Consider the following 22870-nt stretch of genomic DNA (forward strand, 5'->3'; position numbering starts at 1 on the left):
CCACGGACACCACCGATTAACCTTGCTTTTCGTTTGTGAAACTTCTTACCAGTGTTTTTTTCATCCAGAGGTCCAGTTCGGTCCACATCCTCATAGGTTCCTAGCAATATATTTTACTTGCACACGTCACATATCAGCTTTGAACTGAAGGAGTGAACATTGCATTCTGTTTGTTGTCGTTTTTTTATTTAACTATAGCCAGGGGGAGAAAAAAAAAAAAGACTTTCTGCTTTGATAGATTGTAAGCACTCACTCATCATTAGTTTGTGTATTAATTGGCAGCCAATTGCACACTGACTATTAACTTCTCATTGACTTACATGCGGACGTTTTGAAGCCAAAGTAACGAGGACGACCAGAACACAACTGCGGTGTGTAAATATCAACTTGTACCATTAGGACCCTGTTCATGACTGAAGCCTTGGAAGTGATTAATTTTAGGATAGTTACTGTGTAACATTGTCCACTTCTGCTCTATCGACAGCTTCTTTCTTGCTAGCTCTATGTTGCCTTACTTTGCCTTTGTTCTTTTCTAAAGTAGGTGGCCTTTAGTTTTGAGAATAGCTGAGCTAGGACTATTTCTAACGATTAGAGAAGACCAGGAAGACCATGCACTGTTGAGACGGAGCCACATTAGGTGGCACTGCTACATCCTATTTGCTTGATGACTTGTGGTTTTTGTTCTTGTTTTTTTTTTTTGTATCTGCAAGAAATAAAGACATGATGGAAAATGGATGTGAGTGAGATGTATAAATGTGAGCTTCGCACAACATGCAAACCAGAAAACATGAAAAACCAAGACATAAAAAAAACACAGATTAATGTATACTATTGATGGTATATAATGAGTCCATTCATGCCCAAGAGGGGGGGGGGGGGGAAACTTCTAAACATGTAAATGGTTAAAGTTAAAATGAGATAATTAGTCAATATTTTTGGATTTCTGACTTTTTAAATCACAATTGTGACAGAATTAAGATTTTGAATTAATAAGTCAAAAGTTGGACTTTGTAATGCTAGGGCAGTCTCATGGCATACTTAATATGTTGAGACAAATTAAAAGTATTTTATATAATTATAGAGTTGAAATTAAAGTTGGACTTCCGCTCGTCAGTTCTGTTTAGAATGTTGTTTGTAAGTGAACATTATGTGATGCTAACTCAACATTACAAGGAAATAAGTAAAAGTGTTTTTGCCTTACAATAATTAGCATGTTTAGCACGCAAACATTCGCTAATTAGCACGAAACGCAAAGTGCTAATAAAAGAGTACAATAATGTTCACCATCTTGGTTTGGCGCGTTAGCGTGCTAACATTTGACAATAAGCACGAAACGCAAAGTGCTAATAAAAGAGTACAATAATGTTCACCATCTTGGTTTGGCGCGTTAGCGTGCTAACATTTGACAATAAGCATGAAACGCAAAGTGCTAATAAAAGTACAATAATGTTCACCATCTTGGTTTGCCGTGTTTGCGTGCTAACATTTGACGATAAGCACGAAACGCAAAGTGCTAATAAAAGTACAATAATGTTCACCATCTTGGTTTGGCGCGTTAGCGTGCTAACATTTGACGATTAGCACGAAACGCAAAGTGCTAATAAAAGAGTACAATAATGTTCACCATCTTGGTTTGGCGTGTTAGCGTGCTAACATTTGACAATAAGCATGAAACGCAAAGTGCTAATAAAAGAGTACAATAATGTTCACCATCTTGGTTTGGCGCTTTAGCGTGCTAACATTTGACGATTAGCACGAAACGCAAAGTGCAGCCGAGGCTGATGGGAATGTAGTTTCACGGGGTCATTTGGTCGTACACCGACGTATTGGTCAAACCTCGGCCTGATTTTTACGTTAAAATGACGACACGCTAAGTCTACATCCTGAGTAAACAATGAGAAACAATTAGCTGTTAGTTTAGAATGTTGTTAGCAAGTGAACATTATGTGATACGCTAAAGCGCTAAATGCAAAGTGCAGCGGAGGCTGATGGGAATGTAGTTTTACTGGACAAACTGAAACCTCGACCTGGTTTTTAAGTTAAAATGAAGACACGCTAAGTCTACATATATATATATATATATATATGTATATATATTAATATTAGTAAAAATGAGAAATAATTTGAGACCATTTTACCAGATATTAGGCAAGGCTCGGAAGTCTGGCTTTTTAAATCAAGAATTAGGAGCAAATTCAGCTTTGGCTCAAAATGAAGTTTTGACTTATGACGAGTTTTGATTTTGTTGAAATGTTTTTCTGGCCGAGAGAAAAAGCAACAACAACAAATGAAGACGAGGCTCGACACAGGATCTAAACTCCGCAGTTCAAACCTTCGGAGGTGAACAAGTCTGGCCATTTTTCTTTTTTTCTTCTTCTTCTTTTTTTTACAGTGTGATGTCTTTGCTCATGCGTGATTTGACTCCAGCTCCACACTCGGGACCGTTTGCACACAGACGCTTGTAGTGTGTGAGTTGTGTGTGAGTGTGAGTGTGTGAGTGTGTGTGTGTGTCAGCCCTGTCAGTGAACAGTCCTGTGTGCGCCAGCCAGCCAGCCAGCCGGATCGATACACCAGCAATTAGTCGGCTCCAATTAGCTCCCATTAACCAGCCGGGCAGAGTGTGTTCATCTGCCTCCTCCTCCTCCTCCGACAACAACAACAACAAGAAGAACTGCTGGGATGTGAGTAGAAAAGCCCGCCAGGCAACACCCCCCCCCCCTCCTCCTCCACCACCACCACCACCACCACCTCTACACAGCACCCAGAGGTGTCTCCGAACATGGACAGGATCGGGGTGTCATTCCTGGACCCTTTGGATGACTACGAGTTAATTCACCGGGTTGGGTGCGGCACCTACGGCGATGTGTTCAAGGTGAGTGCGAACATTTCCTCGTGTTTCCACCGGAGCCCTCCGCCGGGACGCGTTGGTTCACGGACAAAGATCCTCTCGCTGCACGCACACATCTCACTTCCTACCACCAAGGTGAAGCTGTGTATTCGGACTTAAGTCTCTGTCTTATTGCCTCTGTAAGTCAAATGTCCCCCCCCCCCCCCCCCCCCCTCCCTCTGCAGATCACAGATCAGCCACATACCAAGGAAGACACTGTCGAAATAATGTTGGCACTGTTGGAACAGTACTAATGATTACCTCTAGGAAATAGTCAGTGTAAAGGACATGGATCCATGCCATTATGCCACTGCAGTAAAGCCCTTTTAACCCTGTCAACCCTTCAAGAAAGCCGGTGTCCTTGCCAACGGCAAGATGTTTGACAACTGTTGCATCGGTTGTGCCACGGTGCAATTTGATTGATATGTGTCATAACATGTATATGTCAGAACTGTGGAAGATCAAACGGAAATTCATTTCAGTCATCTGTCAAGTAAGAAGTGCCAACTGTTATCCGGGTCCGGCTTCTCAAACGTGTGGCGTTTGTTTCGTTTAATGTCACTGTTGTTTAACATTACACACACACACACACCGGTGGTTCCCAACCTTTTTAAGGCCGAGACCCCCCCCAACCCCCCCCCTTCGCAGTTTGCATTTGTGCACTGGTTACTAGTTGAACCGAAGAGTGCCTTGGGTTTTTTTTCTCCTTTTGTTTTATTGAATAATTATTATGACCTAGTCATTCACAAAGCACGGACTTTCGGGAAAGTTGGAAAAAAAATTACACAGAGTTTGGTGTAGCAGATGCCGTCCTATCTTCTAAATCAATCTAGTGACCCCCTTCAGGTTGGGAACCGCCGGCCGCGCGACGAATCAGTTCATGGAGGAAACAAATTGGCAGATGAATCGATGCCGAAATAATCGCTGCAGTCGCAGCTCTGCTTGAAACTGGCTCATGGCGTCTCTTTTCACTTCTTTTGAGCGTCATGATGCAAACATCCTGTGCTGGTAACCCCCCCACCCCCCCCCCCCACCCGGTGGCTTGTGCATCCTGCAGAAGCAGCACAAGAATTTGTATTGTTTCTTTTTTTTTTTTACACCCCAACCCCCCCGCTCCCCTCCCCCAAGGCCACAAACATGGGGGACTCTTCATCTGCACCTTGAAGACACGTCATCGCTGCCTGCTTATAGAGCTGAGTCCTCTCCGCAGATTAAACCTATTTCACAGCTCCGTTTCCTCCCCCCGCCTGCCGCAGGAAGTGATGCGTCTTCTCGCTTCGTTTTTTTTTCACCGGGTTTGTTGCGTGGCGGTCTGGGCTGAACACCCAAATCAGTGCAACAGCAGCCACGGCCTACAGGCAGACGGGTGGCAAGTGAAAGTAGTGTGTTAGCTGAGGCCTCCGGGACGCCTTCGGTGCTCCTTGTCATGGATTCTTCAAGTGTGTGGGAGCTCTGGAAGGATGAAGACTATAGCATATAGTCCCCCCCCCCCCCCCCCCCCTTTGTTTTGAGCCTGGACCATGGCACATTTAAGACTCCACCGAATGTTTCTTTTCCTTGCTTCATGAGCCGCTTACTGCTAGCAGAGCGCACGCCTGAGTCTCCGAACTGAAGTGTCGGCCGCCCCGTTGCATTGTGGGTAACGTAGGCGCCCCGGGTTCTGGCGAGCGCGAAGAAACGCTGAATCCGCGCAGTGCCTTGGCGTATATTCTCGCCGTGTGTGTTTGCAGATCTGTGTGCTAATGTCAATAAATGCTCATCTCATTTAACTGCATCTAATCTAAACCCTGTTTGATTGAGAGGCGATCCCAGCCCCCCCTTGGATGGGGGCCAAACTGCAGGTTCATCTTGCGCACTGTAACTTTGGACATATTGCGAATGGGAGCAGCGGACAGACAATAGCACATTATCACTCCCACTGCTGCTGCTGGCGGGTTTTGGTGGAGCTGCAACTTGCAGGAGTCAAAGGGGGTGAAACCTCTGGACATGTGACTGCGTGGGCCTTTCGCTGGACTCTCATTACACTGCTTTTTATTCATTGGAAAGCTCAGCTCGGAGCTCGTGTGTGTGTGTGTGTGTGTGTGTGTGCGATCCACGTCCCTCCTGCTGGCTCTGACCAGCCACAGCCAGAGCAGACGGAGGGTGTTTCTGTCCCCGAGTGGTCTCTGACTCTGTTTCTTAAAAGCCAGTTTTAGTGAATTGCTGTTTTATCATACGTAGACATTGTGATGTCTCATATTTTGATTTGTCTTCATCAATAAAGCTCTTTGTGAGTTGAGTTAGCAAGTAGTGACTTACGAGAGAGACAGCCAGCGTTCACACTAATCAAACGAACTGGACTTCTGGGGTCAAGCGTTCTCTGATTCCGGGTCCCTGATGTGGAAGGCCCCTTCCCTCCAGGTGAACTCATGCCAGAGAGCTTCGGAGTCAGGATTCAGGAAGAGTGACGTCCTCTCTTTAGTATATACAAATTGTATGGAAATCACGGTCTCCTTGCCCCCCCCCCCCTCCTCTCCATGGCAAACGGGTGACAGGAACCACTGACACTAAAAAAAAGATGCCAAAGCCTGAGGTCGCTGTGCCGGCTGCGTGCCATTTTTAGCATGAAAAGTAATTGGAAATACCGGACACTCAACCCAAGATTGGCATGAATCAGATCAGAAACACGGCGCGTTCAGCCGTGGGGTTTTACTGTAAATGTAGACGGTGAGGCCGGTGCCAGGGTTTTTGTTTGTTTTGGGGGGGGGTTTTTCCCAGAAAGGAAGCGAGTGTCCTTGCCCTCTCTATGATTTCATTCCCTTCTGTATGACCGTTGAGTGTTTGAGTGGAAATTAGAAAAGAAACCTTTGTCCTGTGATTGTGCGCCATCAGTGAGCTAACTTAGTAATGTCGGTTAGTCAGCAGTATCTAACTAACATTAGCTAACATTAGCCACCGTAGCCTGTTATGTTGCCTCAACCAGTTTCCGGTTGCCATGTTCCGTTAAAGGTCCCATATTGTAGAGAGTGAGACGTCCATGTCTTGTTTGATTATAAAGCAGCTCTGGGTGCTGTATAAATACTGGGAAAGGATCAAAACGCTCAGTCCACGGAGAAATGAAACACAGCCCCGTATTCAGACACTGCGCCTTTAAACGAGCCGTAAGGTTGTGATGTCACAACTATACAGCCACGCCCCCCCCTAGCAGGTCATTTGCTCCAATCACAGCACCACCCAGGGATGCTCCTCCACCCGCTCAGTCTGTCTGAGTTATTGGAGCACTCTGCTCAGGAACTACTCTTCAGGTGTTTGGAGGTGGTTCAGTTTGCCTCAAACGGCTTGTTTTAGACAGAGGGGGGGAACTGAGGGGCTGCATGAAGGGCCAGGAGGAGATACATAAGGACTTTTTTCAACTGTGAATCATGCAAAGCTGCTCTAGTGGAGCCCCAGAATAAAAACATAGAGCTGAAACGAGCACAACATGTTTATTTCAGAGGCCGTTCATGCCGCATGCTTTACATCTCCACTCAATAGGAAATGAGGTGGTCTCATTGCATTATGTAACTCTGAACCCGGCTGTTATTTCAGGCTTGGCTGTGTGAAAACCCGTCTCAGAGACGTTACTATCACTGTAGTCACAGGAAGCCCTGTGGCAGAGCAGGAAAGAAAACAGGAAGTGAACGCAGCCAAGCCACAGGTTGTGTTGAGGCGACCTGCCCATGCCATTGGTGGCTGCCTCGTTTGTTGTGGATGCCCAGAGTCAAAAGCAGTCCATCTGACGTCAGCGGGGTGGGGGTGGGGGGGTGGCTGATGTTCCCAGGCAGACTTGAGGAAGTTGAGAACGCAGTATAGCTGCTTTGAAACGACATGAAATGAAAAAACATACTGAAGTCACATTCAAGTTCCACACATATGGGTTTTTAAAAGAACCGTGTCGCCATTTGATCATTTTTGCATTGCCTTTCATGGAATTTGTTGATTTTTCTGATGATGGTGATGGTTTGATTTATCAGCCAGTCTCTGAGTTGGACTGTCCATTGGACACTTGTCCAGAGCCGTACGTCTCAACAGAATTACAAGCCAGAACGCCAGCACTTCTGCTGTGGACCTTTCGTGGATCCCTGATGATGATGAATTGGACGCTGATGCCTGATACCATCCGCCCTCGCAGTAAACTCGGCTTTTATGACTTTGGCTCACCTGGGGCTTGTCTGGGGGCTGCCAGTAGGAAAGAGCGCCGCGTGCCAATACTGTGCTGCGGAATCAAGACAAGGTTGAAGCCGAGGTGAGGCAGCACACGAAGCTGAATTGCCTCATCATCATCAAGACGGCATGCTGAGCTAGCGGGAGGATGCGGCGTTAGGTGTACCGTTCAGCTTGCTTCTCTTAAGAACGTGGTCAGACCACCTCCAGGTGTCGCCTGGCCGACCCCCCCCCCCCCCCTCGCTCAGATCAGATCCAGGTCGTGCGTTAGTACGAGGTGTAAATGGGGCAAGGAATGTGACGTAACTGGGCCTTTCGTCCGATCAGGGCTTTGATTACCAAAGGGGCGAGCTGGACTAACACCTGATCTGCTTCCTGTTGTCCTATGGATTGTTCCTCTGGCACATTCTGTATCACCTACAGTGACCCAGCTTGACCTTTCACCCTGTGGGAAACTACGGAAAAAAAAAAAAAGCAGGGTATATTGCATATGCTTTATATTTATTCATATGTTTCCCATCCCTTGCAGGCTCGCAACATCAGGACGTCTGAACTGGCTGCCATCAAGATTGTCAAGCTAGACCCCGGTATGTTAACAGTCCAGAGGATCAATATCCGTTTCGTGAGGCGGCCTAGGACAGGACGGCGTCGGCGGCTCTCCCCTTGTTTCTCAGTCTTTGTGCTAAGCTACATGTAGCCTATGTGTGGTATCATCTTAAGGCCCCTTATTTTATGTTTATAGGGGCCCCTTACTACTAAAATGTGAACCTATCCTTTAATAAATGACTAATATATATATATATTAGGCCATGGTGAGGCGAAAACACTCACTGTCAACTGTCTCTGTCTGTTCAGGTGACGACATCACGTCCATCCAGCAGGAGATCACGATGATGAAGGAGTGCAAGCACAAAAACATCGTGGCCTACTTCGGCAGCTACCACAGGTGCTGTGCCTTTTTCAGACATAGAAGCGTCCACCTCAGATGTCAGGGATTCCTGGGGTTGTCGGTGGACTGAAATATGTGGAATTTGACTTTTATTCTCCCCCCCCACACACACACACACACACACACACACACACACACACACACACACTGCTGCTGGATTCCTCTCCCACTCTTGCTCGCGTTAGATTGTAAGCGATGCTGTGTGTGTGTTTTGTGGGCGTCTTCCCCAGTCAAAACTGCAAAAGAAACTGCCTCTTACTCCTGGGGAGTATGCACAGCATGTCAAAACACCAAGATAAGAGTTGTGTGTGTGTGTGTGTGTCTGTCTCCAGGAACACCAAGCTGTGGATCTGCATGGAGTACTGCGGTGGAGGGTCACTTCAGGATATGTACCATGGTATAAACCATTTAAGAAACAGTGGGAGTGTTGTTCTTACCCAGACCAAGGGTTGTCTTTTTTTCTGTGTGTCCAGTAGAGATAAAGTGGCACAGTGGGAAGGATGGGGAAACGTCTTAGTCGGGGTCCAGCCCTTATGCTAAGCTAGGCTAATCCCGCGCTGGGCCTACCTCCAGATGCACGGGGACGAAAGTCATCCTCTCGTCTGACTCATTTGACAGATACGTCCCAAAATGTCAGACCGTTTTATTAATCACCACATTTTTCACTTTGGGGGGGGGGGGGGCGTCAGTGTAATTGTGGAAGTAGGCACAATGGCTCGGCCCCATTTGTAGAGATGTAGCCCTGCAGGCGCCCCCTTTTGTCTGTGAGCTGATCCATCAAACTGTCCTCCGCAGTAACGGGCCCCTTAAAGGAGAAGCAGATAGCATACGTGTGCAGAGAAACCCTCCAGGTAAGCCCCCTTTTTTCTTTTTCTTTTCTTTTTTTGGGAGGTGTGGGGGGGGGGGGGGGGGGGGGTGAAAGGCTGCGTGTTGCTGTCGCTTTGTGTAGTCTCTAAAGATACTCTCGCTGACAGAGTGAGTCATGTGTTTTTTTGCCCCAGCCGCAGAAGGAGCTAAATGGTATTTAACCTCACCAGACCACTAAATATACTGTGGAGGTAAATGCTGCTGCAGCATAACAGGAGTCCACAGCAGCACTTGCCAGGCCGTCTGGATTTTGTTAGCGGGCGATGACCCTCTGCTCGCTGCGAGCGCGGCCCGGGTTTTTTAGGTGTCTCGTGGTGGAATCTAGTTTTGAAAGATAATCCTCGCTGTCATCACGACCACCGGTGTGCCGCCACTACGAGGTCTGGAGGCTCGGGAGTGGTTGGGGGGACGCGTTCGGATCTTTTACTTTTAAGTAAAAGTAGCAGCGCCGCACTGTGAGAGCACTGCAAAGCAAACGTATCAAGCAAATTGTAAAAAGTACAATCCAAACAAAGTCACCTGTAAAGCAAGTAAGTAAGTGTAACTGTACAAATACATGAAGTGGAGGGGGGGGGGGGGGGGGAGCCAGAGTTTCCCTCTGAAATCTGGTGGAGAAAAAAAGGAACTACTTTAGTCCTTCAGTACATGCACACCAACACTGCACCACTGTCGTCTACCATGCTGCTGTAGTGCTGCTCCTAACAGGTTATTACTCTCAAAAGCACTGCTCGACTTGTGTTTGGTGTCCTTGTGTTATTTGTTTTTGTGGTAATAAGCGTATTTTAAAGGTTAGACTATTTGTGTAGATGGCTCACCCCCCCCCCCCCCCAAAAAAAAGTTAAATAATGGATGTAAAAAAAGTTCAGCTGACTTTCATCCTGTGCTTTTTCCAGGGTTTGTATCACCTGCACGAAACTGGCAAAATGCATAGAGACATAAAGGTAAAGCAGCAAAATCCTTCGTTACAAGTCGTTACTGCAAAATGGCGACCGTGTTATTACACCGCCGCTGCCATGTGAACGCGATGTGTGTTCTCTCTGCAGGGGGCCAACATCCTTCTGACAGAGCGAGGGGACGTGAAACTGGGTCAGTGGTGATCTGCACTTGGACACACACACACACACACACACACACACACACACACGTGTTAACCCTGTCTTGTCTCTCCCGCGTCCAGCTGACTTTGGAGTGGCTGCAGAGATCAGCGCCTCCGTAGCCAAAAGGAAGTCCTTCATAGGAACCCCGTACTGGTAAGCCGAATGAGCTCGCCCCGGCTCAACCGGTGTCACGTGGACCGCAATGACCTCCTCCCCTCTTATGTCTCCAGGATGGCTCCAGAGGTGGCCGCGGTGGAGAAGAAGGGCGGGTACAACCACCTGTGCGATATCTGGGCCGTCGGCATCACCGCCATCGAGCTGGCTGAGCTCCAGCCGCCCATGTTTGACCTCCACCCAATGAGGTGAGTCGGCGTGGCGTCAAGCGGAGGAGACGGGGGGGTGTTGCGCGGCGCCTTGGCCCGCCTGCTCCGTCTCTTATTCCCGGACAGTCACTGCATGTGGGACAGTTGGGACATTTCCCAGCCCGCTGACATTTTGACATAATGTTTCAGAGCGCTGATGCTGATGTCCAAGAGCAGCTTCCAGCCTCCGAGACTGAAGGATAAAGCCAAGTGGTGAGTTGAACCGCCTGCGTTCCCCATTAGGACCAATTGTTTTTTTCCTTTTTAATCTCCACGTGCAATTCGCTCCCTCTCTCCCCGTCTTCTCTCCGCAGGTCTGCGGGTTTCCAAAGCTTTGTGAAGATGGCGCTCATCAAAAACCCTCGCAAAAGGCCCTCAGCTGAGACGCTGCTGCAGGTCAGCTTGCCCCTTTTTAATAGCTCGGCGTTGACGAATAGCAGCCGACTAGCCGTCCGTCTTCATGTACGCGCTATTTATAACTGCGGTAAGTTCTATTTCCAACCCTTCGCATGTCCAGAGGAGATTGATCCTCTTTCGCCGGAGAGCGCGGAAAATAAATGCCTCCCATTCAACACACGCCAGGGCGTTCGCAATGTGGGGGCTGTACCCGAAATCGGAATGCACGAGGTGGATGTGAACAGATGTGAATGGCATTCAGGTTTTCACAGTGCTTCGGAGTCGAAATTTTTTTTTTTTATCGTCCATAATTTCATTTTTGTCTGTATTTGCGAGTGTTTATAGAGTATAGAGAGACAGGAAGCCGATGAATCAGTGAAATCATTGACAGAGAAAATGCTAATGCTTTTTTTTTTTTCTCCCCTCCGTGTGATATCGCCGTAAACTGAATGTCTTCGTTTGGTTGGGCAGAAACCGTAAAAACTGTGACGGGCGCGTTTTCGCAAATTTTCGCCCGACATCCTGCAGAACGAAACAATGTTTCTTTAAAATGTTGGCGGCGGGTTTCCGAGGTCATCATCATCATCTGTTACTCGCTCCTCCAGCATCCGTTCGTGACGCAGCTGCTGACCCGGAACCTGGTCATTGAGCTGCTGGACATGGCCAACAACCCCGAGCTCCACGCCGCCCATACGCACAGCATGGACGACAACGAGCTGGAGGTCAGTGGCAGGCTAACAGATGGCATTTGCCGTCACAATATTTAACGTCTGTTCTCCGTGCGCAGACTAACGACGCCAGTGTGTTGTATAAATGTGATCTGCTGACAGATTGGGGAAGTGGCTCCTGACAAGATTCAGTCAGCGGGGAAACACCTGCCTGTAGAGAGGACCCTGTCTGAAGAACAATGTGAGGACACACCCACACACACACACACACATTTTGGAACAAGGAAAAACATTTTGAGATTTTTTTTTGCAGTTGATGGTTGACGGGCTTTTCCTGTCTCTATGGTAGGCTAAACATCTGCACTATTAGCAACATTAGCCGCCGTTTCCCAAAGTCTTGTTGGCACAGCGATGGTCGCCAGGTTTGGTGCCAATCATGTCTGCACAGAGACCAAAACCAAAAGCTGAGCTCAATCGGACGTTAAAGCCCCACACTGGACTTCACTGTCACACACGTTGTTTTTAAAGCTAGCGTTACAAGCTGTTGCTGCGGCGTTTTTTTTTTTTTTAAAGATGGCGGCCGCCGGGGGCTGCGGACACTCGCGTCTGGACCGATCGCCGTACACTTACGTTAGCAAATGTTAGCATGCCAACGCGCCAACCACGACCAAGATGGCGAGACGTGGTCGACATCATGCCTGCCGAGCATCAGCATGTTAGTATTGTCACCGCGAGCATGTTAGCGTGCTGACGTTCGCGTTCAACCTGCTGTGTCTGTACAGCACGGCCCCACAGAGCCGCGAGCGTGGCTGTGGACGCTTTCGTTTTGTGGGGACTCGCTGCGTCCGCTCTCAAGACAAGCTAACAACATCTCGACTCCGGCTTTTTTGATACTTTCTACACGATTTTATTTGAATTTCAAACAGCAGCACAAATATTTTGCGGAGCACCGTGACGTCTAGGCGACAAACATTACACATTATGGGCGTCATTTGCGTGGTTGTTATCCATGAACACAACGAAAAGAAGGAGGCGAACGTAATTTTAAGGAGTAAAGGCGGCAAACCTACGGCCACGTTCATCATTCCAGCGAATATATTACACAGCATTACAGTTTGTTTCACTGCATGTGAAAGTGCACTTACTTACTTGCTTGCTTTGCAACTGTATGCACGCATGTCTAAATATACTGTATGTTGGTTGTACTGGCTGAAGAGTGGCTTCATTGTCTGCTATGACCCCCAGTATTCAGCGCCGCAATCTCCATAATATGAACGAGGACAAAAGCCTCTCAGTCAGCCCGGGCCTGATGGCTGCCCTCGTTCCTGTAACCCGTCCATGCATGTGGGACGGGCGCTGCGTCAGAGGATGGCACTGAGAACATGCCACTGGTGTGTGACAGACACAGTGGGTACGTCTATGCGCTGGCTGGAGTGACTTCATACTGCCGCAGGGCCAATAGGCTTCTTGTGGTGAAAGTGTTTCTGGTGTGATGGTCTGGCTTCACACCCTGCTCAGTGCCGTGTCATACATACAACCTGGTTCTGACCTCAACTTCCCCTTACATGCCATGTTGCTAGTTATAGGCACACACACACACACACACACACACACACAAGCCGCAAACACACTTAACACCTGCACCTCAGTTTGACCAATATGGGCTCACACTGCTACCACTGTTACTGCTGCCACTGCTCAGGCTAAAGCGCGCTACAGGTGTTTTTGTAGGGCCAACCCGGAAGCTAACGTTCGGCTATAAAGGAACTACAGCACCGCTGAGCTTCACTTTAAAGAGATTATAGACAGATATAGATATATAGACAGACAGATATAGAGTGTAAACGCAACGAGGCTGCAAAGGCGGACTAGCGAGCAGATGACTTTCTGTGTTCGGCAGGTTGCTGGCATCAGTTATGTAACTGTAATACAGTGTAGCCGTGACCAACAACAATGGATCTGTGACCAAAAAAGGACACATCGTGTTCACTGTGACGGAATGTCTATTGCAAGCGTGTTTCATGTCTCCGCAAGTAGTTTTTCATGCTGAAGTGGAGCCAGTGACTGCCCGGGACGGCGGAAACAATTCCAAGCATGCCATTTGTCGTCGCCAAACAAATGATCGTTTTCTGTGTGGTCACTGCAAACGTCATTTTCCGTTCCTTCAGCGTTCTTTCAGCTTTGAGTAATTCGTTACATTTTTGCAACCGTACTCCCATTCAGCTTCAAACGGCAAAGAAAATATAACCTCCAAGACTTCCCATAAACAGAAGTTTCATGTATTTATTGATGCAGGTATTCGGCAACACCACGAGAGCTAACTGAGGCGAGCAACTTCTGCTTTCCAGTTCACTAGTCACCCCCCCCCCCTCCACCACCACCACCTTTAAAGTCAAACTGTCAACCGACAGCCCAGGTTCTCTGTGGTTACATGACGATCCGCTTCCTCCTGCTAATGGCGTCAAGAGAAACCAATGCAAGATGCTTCCAAAAGCTAGTCTTGGCATAACTCATAATAATTATTTGTACATGTAGTAAGGGGGGGGGGGGGGGGTTCACAGGATATCAGCAGATTATTGTCTCAGTGTGCTTAAATGCCTGCTGTACATTTTTATATACAGCCTATTATTTGATCCCTGATATATTCTGTGTGTTAGCATATCAAAAGCTTGGAAAGAAGATAGATTTTTACTCAGGTCTTGATGGTTTCAGCTTGTTTGGGTTGTTGTCTGTGAATTGTACCGTAGACAGTAAAGAAAGGCCCGGGGTAACTCGTGTGCAGGAACTGACTCCGTGAAAGTTTATGCGACAATATCTGATCTGAAGTTCACCCACATTAGCTAACGTTAACGCCACCATAAGCTAATGGTCTGCACTGTCGCAGCGAAACCTGAGTGCATTAAATTGAACAGAAATGGTCACATTCAAAATGGCATTGTGTGTGTGTGTCAAGTCGTGCTCAGCTGTTGTACGGGGTCAGGGGCTATAGAGGTCCAGTCCACCACAGTGCCAGCTCATTATTGACTGTTGGTTGGGTGACGTGTGGCCCGCAGAGTGCATCCTGTGTCGAGCTCCAACTGGATCTCATCAATGCACTTGAGAGTGAGTGCTCATCAATGGCGCGGACATGGAAACGCCCCGGAGTGTGTGAGAGCAGTTCTGTGTGTGAATGCCATTCTCATCGCGTCTTTTTTTTTTTTTTTTCTTCTTCTTCTTCTTCTTTGCAGTTGACCAAGTGAAGTTCGGGCCTCCGCGGAGGAAGGTCACAGAGCCTTATCCTGATTTGGTGTGTGGCACTTCTTCTGCAAGATGTGTTTTTTTTTTTTGTTTTGCGACAGTGACCGTATACCGATAACATGCGTGAGTATGACCGAAGGCTCTGTTCGCGTTCCCCTTTCAGCAGGGCTCTTATGATGATGACTGGAGTCTGTCTGGAGATGAAGACAACTCACCGTAAGGCTCCTCTCGGTTTTCCTCTTCACTCTCTCCTGCCTTCATTCTGTGTTGGGCCTATTTTGTGTTCTTGATGTTGAGATGTCACAGGTGTACAGGGTGCCTCCCTTGAAGCCGTTAGCAGTTAACCTGAGGACGACAACAATGGAAAATTTCTCAAATTCCCCTCTTTTGCCCGCGATACACTCTGATTATTTCTTTGAACAATAGTGTCCCCAAATCTAAGGATTTCCTCCCAACTTGTGAAATGTGTGTTCAGTGAACTGAGCATGGGTGTTTTGAAGGGAACCCCACCAACATTCTCACCATAGCTAGCGCCCGAATCCCCGAACCGAACTGTTGGCGGTCCGGTTGCATTGTGGGTAATGTAGGAGCCAGGTTTTGATAAGGGAGAAGAATGCAGTATCTCCATCATGAGTGCGGTGCTAAATCTGTGGGGTATGTTTTAAGAAACCTGGGTACTGTGTTCCCCATTCATTTCAATTAGAATTTGCAAATTGAATTGAAAAGAAATATACGGAGAAGGCTCTTTAAGACTCTTTCACGTCTTCAAATCATGAAATGAACGATTATATTTGAGCAACACTTTCGTGTAATTTCTTTTGTGATTTGTGGGTGTCACGTGACCTGCAATACCGGGTGTGGCCACAGCACTTAATTTGGGGGCACTATTGGGCTCTATAACACAAGCAGTGAGTATCTTTAATGACAGAGTGTGGACATTGAAGCCTCAGAGTGTTTTAAAGGGGTGAGGCATCTTTTAGCTCAATGAGCTGATATGTTATCATTTCTGTAATAGCAGGGGCATTAATAGCAGTAACAAAAAAAAAGGTTAGCAGCAATAGTGTTCTCACAAATAGTTGTAATTGTAGTCAACTGTAGTGTCAATATTATCTTTGGTAATGATAGCATGAAAAGGATCATTCTGGTTTATTACAACACGGGTCCTATTTTTGTCATTTTTACCACCATTTCTTATCGGCACTGCGTCGCCAAAGTAATGACTGAGATGTGGGAACACTGTCACATTGTGGGGACGTGAAACACAAACAGCCAGACGATCAGACAAGGTCGTAAAAAAAACAAAAACAAACAAACCCCAATAATTGATCCGGATTATCCAAACCACTGATTCCCAACCAGGGAGTGAGCCTCAGTCCAAACGGCAGCACTATTTTCAGGCTTCATAAACCGGCATGAGTCGACCTCTGGGTTCCTTCCCACCCATTGTTATGGGCCATTCAGTCCCATAGTCAGATAAACACCAGGTACTTCCTGTTGCAGGAGCCTGTTGGAATGTGTGGAGCAAGCTCTGCAGCTGAGGTAGGCCACGTCCATCAACTCCAGCCTCTAACAGCAGTGCCCCCCCCCCCCCCCCCCCCCCCCCTCCCATCCCACACAAATTCACCTGAAATAAACTGCTTGTGATGATTTGTTTTTCATGATGTGAACATCAGCTAACGGCAAACTTCTTTTGACATAATGAGTGGGTTTGTGCTCACTCTCCGCTAATCCCAAACCCCCAAAGTCCTGCTGTACTTCTTCAAGAACTGGATGGGATTCAGCACAAACCCACTCAGCTTTTTCTGGGCTTTTTTTTTTTTTGTTGTTGTTTTTTGTCTGCTTTTTTTGTTGTTGTTGTTGTTGTTGTGGTGTTTCCTCAAGTTGTGTGTCTATGTGCTGCCGTTACCCCGCCCTCAGCATCTTCAGCCTCTGCATTTGTTTGTCGAGCTTGTTGTCTTGTTGACGCTTGATTTGGATCTCATCACGTGCCGTGATTCTGAGATTTTTGAGACATTGTTGCTGCTTTTGTCTTTCAGGAGTTTAACCATTAAGAGGGCGCCATCTACTGATGTGAGTGGGTTATTATTATTATTATTAAATTTAAAAAAAAATCCAAATTACAAACAGCAAAATCGTGAATCGGTGCACAACAGGTCGGCCGAACATGCAAAAAATAATCCAATAATACATGAATGATGAAGAATATATGCTGGAGTTTAAATGGAACCGTTCTTACAGGGAGATTCCTCTTGAAATCAACAATTGCATATGAACTCTACACGACTAAAATGAACAGTCTGGACTAACAGTGTCCGAGCCTTGTCTCTGTTCTCTCCATAATTAGCATTTAGTGAGTTCGTAACGTAATAGTTCTTTACGAGAAAACAGCGTGTCCATAAAAGAAAGTGTTCATATTACATTACATTACGTAACGTGCTAATATTTTTCATGTTGGCATAATGTGTAGCGTGTTAGCAAGGCATGTTAGCAGTCACGTCAATGGTGATTGGATTGAGAGTCCAAACAGCAGCGGGGACGTTTCTGACTACATTAGCCCTTCAATGTGTCTCCTGGCGTTTTTTCAGGGGGGTAGGAAGAGTGGTTTGTTCAGTCCGTCTACAGCCTCCCTGCCAGCCTTCAGCTCTTTAACTCCCAACGAAGAGAGCAGGGACCCGACGCAGAGGCCGAGCTGCACACTGGGCCCTGATGCTGCCGTCGCCGCTGACTCCACCTCCACCGCAGGTACAGCACACCCACCATGCCGACCTCTCAGAGTCTGAGGTCTTGTCTGTCAGTTCAAACCGGGCTCAGGGCCGAAGTCAGGGCGACAAATATAACTCCCCCCTTCCTCTCTCCTGTGTTTGACAAGTGTTGGCCAGGTGCTCGGCCACGCAGGACATCACACAGCGCTGCAGCGACCCGAGTCGGCCTGCGGGGGACGCCGCAGCGGCAGAGAGGACGAAGGTTACCGCCGTGTCCTCCCCAAAAAGAGACACCCCTCTGTCGCCTGAGTGGAGCACGCTGAGGAAAAAGACTGAGGACTCTGTGAGTTCAAGCCATACCTCTTGTCTCTCGTATCAGTCGCAAACATCAGTGAGCTTGTGTGATTTGCTAACCTAATAACGTCCTAATGAATAATGTCAATGACAAATCATACAACCGAAGGAGATGTTGATTTGCGATGCATCTGATGTGCAGTTCTTATCCTCCCCTTTTTGTTTTGTTATGTGTAACCTTTGAACTCTCTAGAGGGCTGATTGTCATGGACTTCCTCCTACCCCTCAAGTCCATGTAAGTGTGAAATCTAACAGCATGTGACCAACAATAAAACAAATCTGACCAATGGCAACGCGCCCCCCCCCGATGACTAACAAGATGCGCTTCCTCGCGTGGCACGATACAAGCAGTTTTTATGTCAGATATAATCTGTAACTTTGGAAGCCTCAGCGCCCCTTTGCTTGCTGGTATTTGGATGCGCAAAGTAGCCTAGTAGCAACTTTAAATATGCTACATAATGTACTAGCTAGCTAGCTTGCTAACACTAACGTTATTAGTCTTTTCGGCGTATGTGGCGTTACTTACAGACTACCTCGCCTTATGCTACACGCTGACCTGCTCAGTAAATAGTGCACAATGCTTCCATGTTCGCCCATACTTTGGTGTAATGGCGCTCTAATGTTTGGCTAGGGAAGGCATACGAATTCAGGAAGCTAACGTATTGGCTAGCTACCAGCTTGTTGTTGTTGTAATGACGATACATGCGGTTTTTGCTGGACTGGATGTCATTCCAAAATTGGAGGGTCTCTATAGCCTATGTCAGACCATTAGTGAGTCAGTTGCTGTGCTGCTGTCGTAGATGGGAGCCTGCTTCTCCAAAGTCTTCAACGGTTGTCCTCTTAAAATCCACTGCGCGGCCACCTGGATTCTACCCAAGACAAGAGGTAAGACAGCGACGTCTCTTAATGCCCTAAAAAGTCCAATGGATGTAGCGTTTGCTTGTCCCACTTTTATGTTACAGTCTGTTTGTGTTATGGTGTATAGCTTTCCCTCTTTTAACAAACACTCTTCCTTCTTAGATCAGTACCTCATTCTTGGGGCAGAGGAAGGCATCTACACACTGAACCTTAATGAACTCCACGAAGACACACTAGAGAAGGTAAGAAAAGGACTGATCCATGGTATTTACCAGTATTTTGTTGCAACACGATACGCTCCGAAGGTGGTCACGAGCTTCTGGGCAATGACTGATAGAATGAAGATCGGGGACACAAGTGTCACCCTGCTCACCCTCAGAGACAGGGACCAGTAGAGGTGGTCCAGGCCTCTGATCAGGTTGCCTCCTGGATTTTTCCCTGCAGAGGTATCCCAGACACTTCAAATGGGTAAAAAAAACAGTTTAGACCCAAAACACAACAGAGAGAGAGAGACTACGTAGCCCCATCTGGTCTCAGGCTGCTTTGAGATCCCCCAGGAAGAGCTTGAAGAAACGACTCGCGAGGAGGACGCGTTGGCTTCTGAATTGGTTTCAAAGGGCCAAGAGGTCAAGGCATCTTAATCAGCCTACGATGAACATGCAGTTCTTCAGCTGAAATAAAAGCACTCAACTGAATTTCCCAAACTGGAGTTATGAGGTGATCGCGTGGTAATCGTGAACTCTGATGCTGATGGTCTTGTCTTCCTTCCCACAGCTGCTCCCTCAGCGGTGCACGTGGCTGTATGTCATGAACAACGTGCTGATGTCCGTATCAGGTAACGAAATCTCTCAAAATGTCTGGTTTTTGTCGGGGCGCTGTGTGTGTGTTTTCTGCTGCTCTAAGAGAAAGTATCCGCCCGCCCTGCAGGGAAGTCCTCCCAGCTCTATTCCCACAGCCTGACGGCTCTGTTTGAACCGCGAGGGAACCTCCAGAAGAAGCACAGCAGCCTGTCGCTCAGCACCAACCGCTTCACCGAGAGGATCAGCCCCAGGTGGGACGGGACGGGACGGTAGTTGTAGTGGGTCGTTAGTAGGAGTAATGGCAAATTTTAAACGGTGCTGTTCTTGATACTACCACTGGGTGGCGCCACAGTTGTTTGTTGCCACTGAACCGTATGTTCTCTTGTCAATCCGCAGAAGGTTTGCCATATCTGTGAAGATTCCTGACACTAAGGGCTGTAGGAGATGCAGTGTGGGTAAGCAGATGCAGAGTTTTCTCTACATGCCCTGTATAGTCCTGTGCCTGTCTCCGGAGACGGGTCTGGCGCCAGACTTACCCGAGCAGCCTACATCCAGTGAGCCGCACGAATTCAGTAATAACGACGACAGACTCCCCCTCTCTTCTTCTTCTCTCTCCCCCCCAGCGAGGAACCCATACACAGACAGTACATTTCTGTGCGGGGCGGTTCCATCTGGCCTGGTCCTGCTGTTGTGGTACGAGCCCCTGCAGAAGTTCATGCATCTAAAGGTGTGTGCGGAAGACGTTACACTGTAACTGAGCGCTCCAGTAATGCTTGATCCATCACATCCTCGGCACCGCGCGACCTGACTCTTCCTCCTTGTGTTGCCGTCTGTTTGACCCGCAGCACATAGCCGTCAGGCTGCCAGACCCCCTGCCAGTATTTGAGCTGCTGGTGTTGGTGACGGATGAGTTCCCCCAGCTGTGCGTCGGCGTGAGGGACTGCAGTAATGGGAAGCGCCCGATCGGCCAGCAGCTCAAGTTTGACATTGTCGAGCTGAACAGCACGCCTGTTTCAGCACCAGGTAGGACGGACCGCTGTGAGTCTCCGCGGCCTGCTTGTAGAGCTCAGCTTAACTGAACTGAAACTAAATCCTCTCCTTTGTCTCCCCGTGCGTCTGCAGACAGTGGAGCGCTCACGGCAGCCCAGATAACCCAACTGGACAGGGACACCGTTCTCATCGCATTAGAGCGTACGTCACCTCCATCTCAACACGTGTCCTGAATCCTCCAGCCATCTTTCATACTGACTCGCGCATGTGCTCTATCTCAACCTCTCTCAACAGAGACCGTGAAGATTGTGAACCTCCGGGGGCTCCCGTCCAAAGAGCTGGCCGCCGAGATGGCCTTTGACTTCCCCATTGAAACTCTAGGTAGGAGCAGTCGCGCGAGAAACACAGCGAATGAGACTTGGTGTTTCCTGCTGACGGTCGAGTGACATGCCGTTGTTTTTTTTGTTTTTTTTTTACAGTCTGCTTGCAGGACAGCGTGCTGGCCTTCTGGAAGCATGGCCTTAAAGGGAAGAGTTTCCACTCGAACGAGGTGACTAGCCGGGACTGGGGCTGATGTCGCGTGTTTTGTCATTCATTCAAATTCATATTTTGCGCCCTGTCTGTCTATAAAAAGAATCTTCATCTGCAGGTGACGCAAGAAATCACGGATGAGAGTCGGGTTTTCCGAGTCCTGGGGACAAACAGGTACGTCAGCACTAATCTGACTGTATCGATGTCATTCATTGCTGAAACAATAGCGGTAAGAGCAGTAGTACATCAGCGACAAAATACATCACAGCGCTGACTTTTGATTGCTCTTCTTTGGCTCCAAATACAGTTATTTCAGTCTTATCTTTGTTTAACCAGGGGGACATTTTGGCACATCCGATGGCTGTTTTGTTCCATGCACTTACTCATTAACACGTAGTGTTATTATGTGTACTGAAAGTATTAATAGTAGTAGTAGGAAACTGACAAAGCGGCTGATATTCTAAACACTGTGGGTTTTTTGTTACGGCTCTGTCAGTTGCCCTCCGAGGATAGTTCTTTTTTTATTCTCATTTATTCAGGGCCAACACAAGCCTTTCTGGGCCCCAAGCAGGATTTCCCCCCCTTTCACTGTAGCCTAATACAAACAGAAAGAAGTCGTTAGCATATTACTAGCATGCTTATGCTAGTGACTCAGTAATGTCGGCTACGCAGCGCCAGATTGCTAACGTTAGCCCCCGTAAGCTACTGGCCATACCGGTCCAAGGTTGTTCCTCAATGGACTGAGCAAGGGGCGTGTTTTATCATTTATGAATTCAACTTTCCTTCCGGACTTTTTACAGGGACATCATCCTACAGAGCACGCCAACAGAGGACCCCTCAGCACTGAGCAACCTGTACATCCTGACCGGACACGAAAGCAGCTACTGAGAGGAAACGGCGAAACCCCACGCCGAAGAGAAACGCAGATGTGTTCTGTAACCCCTGCGGCGGGAAACGATGTCCTCCTTGTCTGAACCCGGCCGATCACACCAACTCTCTGCGCTGCAAATGACAAATGGCAGTATGGGATTCGGGTTGCCTGTCCGGTTGTTGGGCAACACGTGTATGAGAGAGACTTGTCAACTTGTTAAGTGATTCTCTAACTCTTGGGTTTTTCTAATTTAAAGTTGCAAAAGCCAAAATGTTTGTGTAACAAAACAAAAAAAAACAATTCAGCAGGGGAGAACGGGTCCTGCTAATTGAGATGCCACAGACTGTCGACAAACATGGACATGACGTCTGCTGTGACAGACAACTGGGAGGAAGCGGGGGAGGGACGAGCAGGCTGCAAACACCGTGGCACCGCTGTCGATCAATCGCGTGAACAAACCGTAATATCCCCTCAAAAGAATTCTCATAGCTGTCACATAGATAGCACAGTGGAGGAAGTCTTTTGGACTGAAGTTCGTGGTTCAGCCTAATTAAACCCAAATTGAATGGATGTCGTACTGTATTGTGTACGCACAGTATTTTGAAGCCTCACACAACCAACTCTGCGATCAGATTCCTGATGGGAATGGGAATCTTTCCCATCTCTATCCCATGCAACCTGAACGCAGCATATGTCACCAGGCCAAAACCTGAGGGTTCCGACTCACCCTCTAACAGCTTATATGTGATTTTTTTTTTTTTTTTTTTTTTTTTTAGTGTATCGATTAAAGGAGTACTTATTAGTTTTGAGTATCAAACATTTCCCACTGTCGACTTGAAAAGTGTAATATAACAGTCGCACTGGTCCAACGTACCCGAGACAAAGCCCCATTTAAATGTGTCTTGGAAGATTGCGAATGTGTCGAGCGCAGAGCGGCATTTACGTTCCGTTGAGAAATCCTGCTCCGAGTTTTCCGAACATGAGGGGTCCGTCCGTCGCAGTCGGTTTAAATTACACATAGGCTAAATGTGCATTTGATTACATGAGGTGCCATAGAAACCGAACCCAATTAAATTGTACTTCTGCGTGTTTGACTAAAATGTAAATTCCACTACATTA

The 22870-nt window shown here is 47.6% G+C and overlaps 1 protein-coding gene across 1 annotated transcript; it reads left to right on the top strand.

The window, feature by feature from the left end:
- The first annotated feature begins 2741 nt into the window (after positions 1–2741).
- Positions 2742–21966, top strand: map4k2 (mitogen-activated protein kinase kinase kinase kinase 2). The gene is made up of 32 exons (XM_070929469.1): positions 2742–2872; positions 7599–7656; positions 7925–8015; positions 8351–8415; positions 8814–8869; positions 9779–9826; positions 9929–9971; positions 10063–10135; positions 10213–10344; positions 10495–10557; positions 10659–10740; positions 11346–11462; positions 11571–11649; positions 14636–14694; positions 14809–14861; positions 16146–16184; positions 16682–16715; positions 17231–17387; positions 17515–17690; positions 17895–17936; positions 18502–18586; positions 18722–18801; positions 19334–19394; positions 19487–19610; positions 19756–19814; positions 19983–20086; positions 20205–20382; positions 20482–20550; positions 20644–20730; positions 20829–20899; positions 20999–21054; positions 21681–21966. The coding sequence occupies exons 1-32, from the start codon at positions 2780–2782 to the stop codon at positions 21766–21768; spliced, it is 2622 nt and encodes an 873-aa protein (XP_070785570.1). The 5' UTR covers positions 2742–2779; the 3' UTR covers positions 21769–21966.
- The last annotated feature ends 904 nt before the right edge of the window (positions 21967–22870 follow it).

The sequence above is a fragment of the Enoplosus armatus genome, chromosome 23 (genome assembly GCF_043641665.1).
Source record: "Enoplosus armatus isolate fEnoArm2 chromosome 23, fEnoArm2.hap1, whole genome shotgun sequence".
In the NCBI taxonomy this organism is placed as follows: domain Eukaryota; kingdom Metazoa; phylum Chordata; class Actinopteri; order Centrarchiformes; family Enoplosidae; genus Enoplosus; species Enoplosus armatus.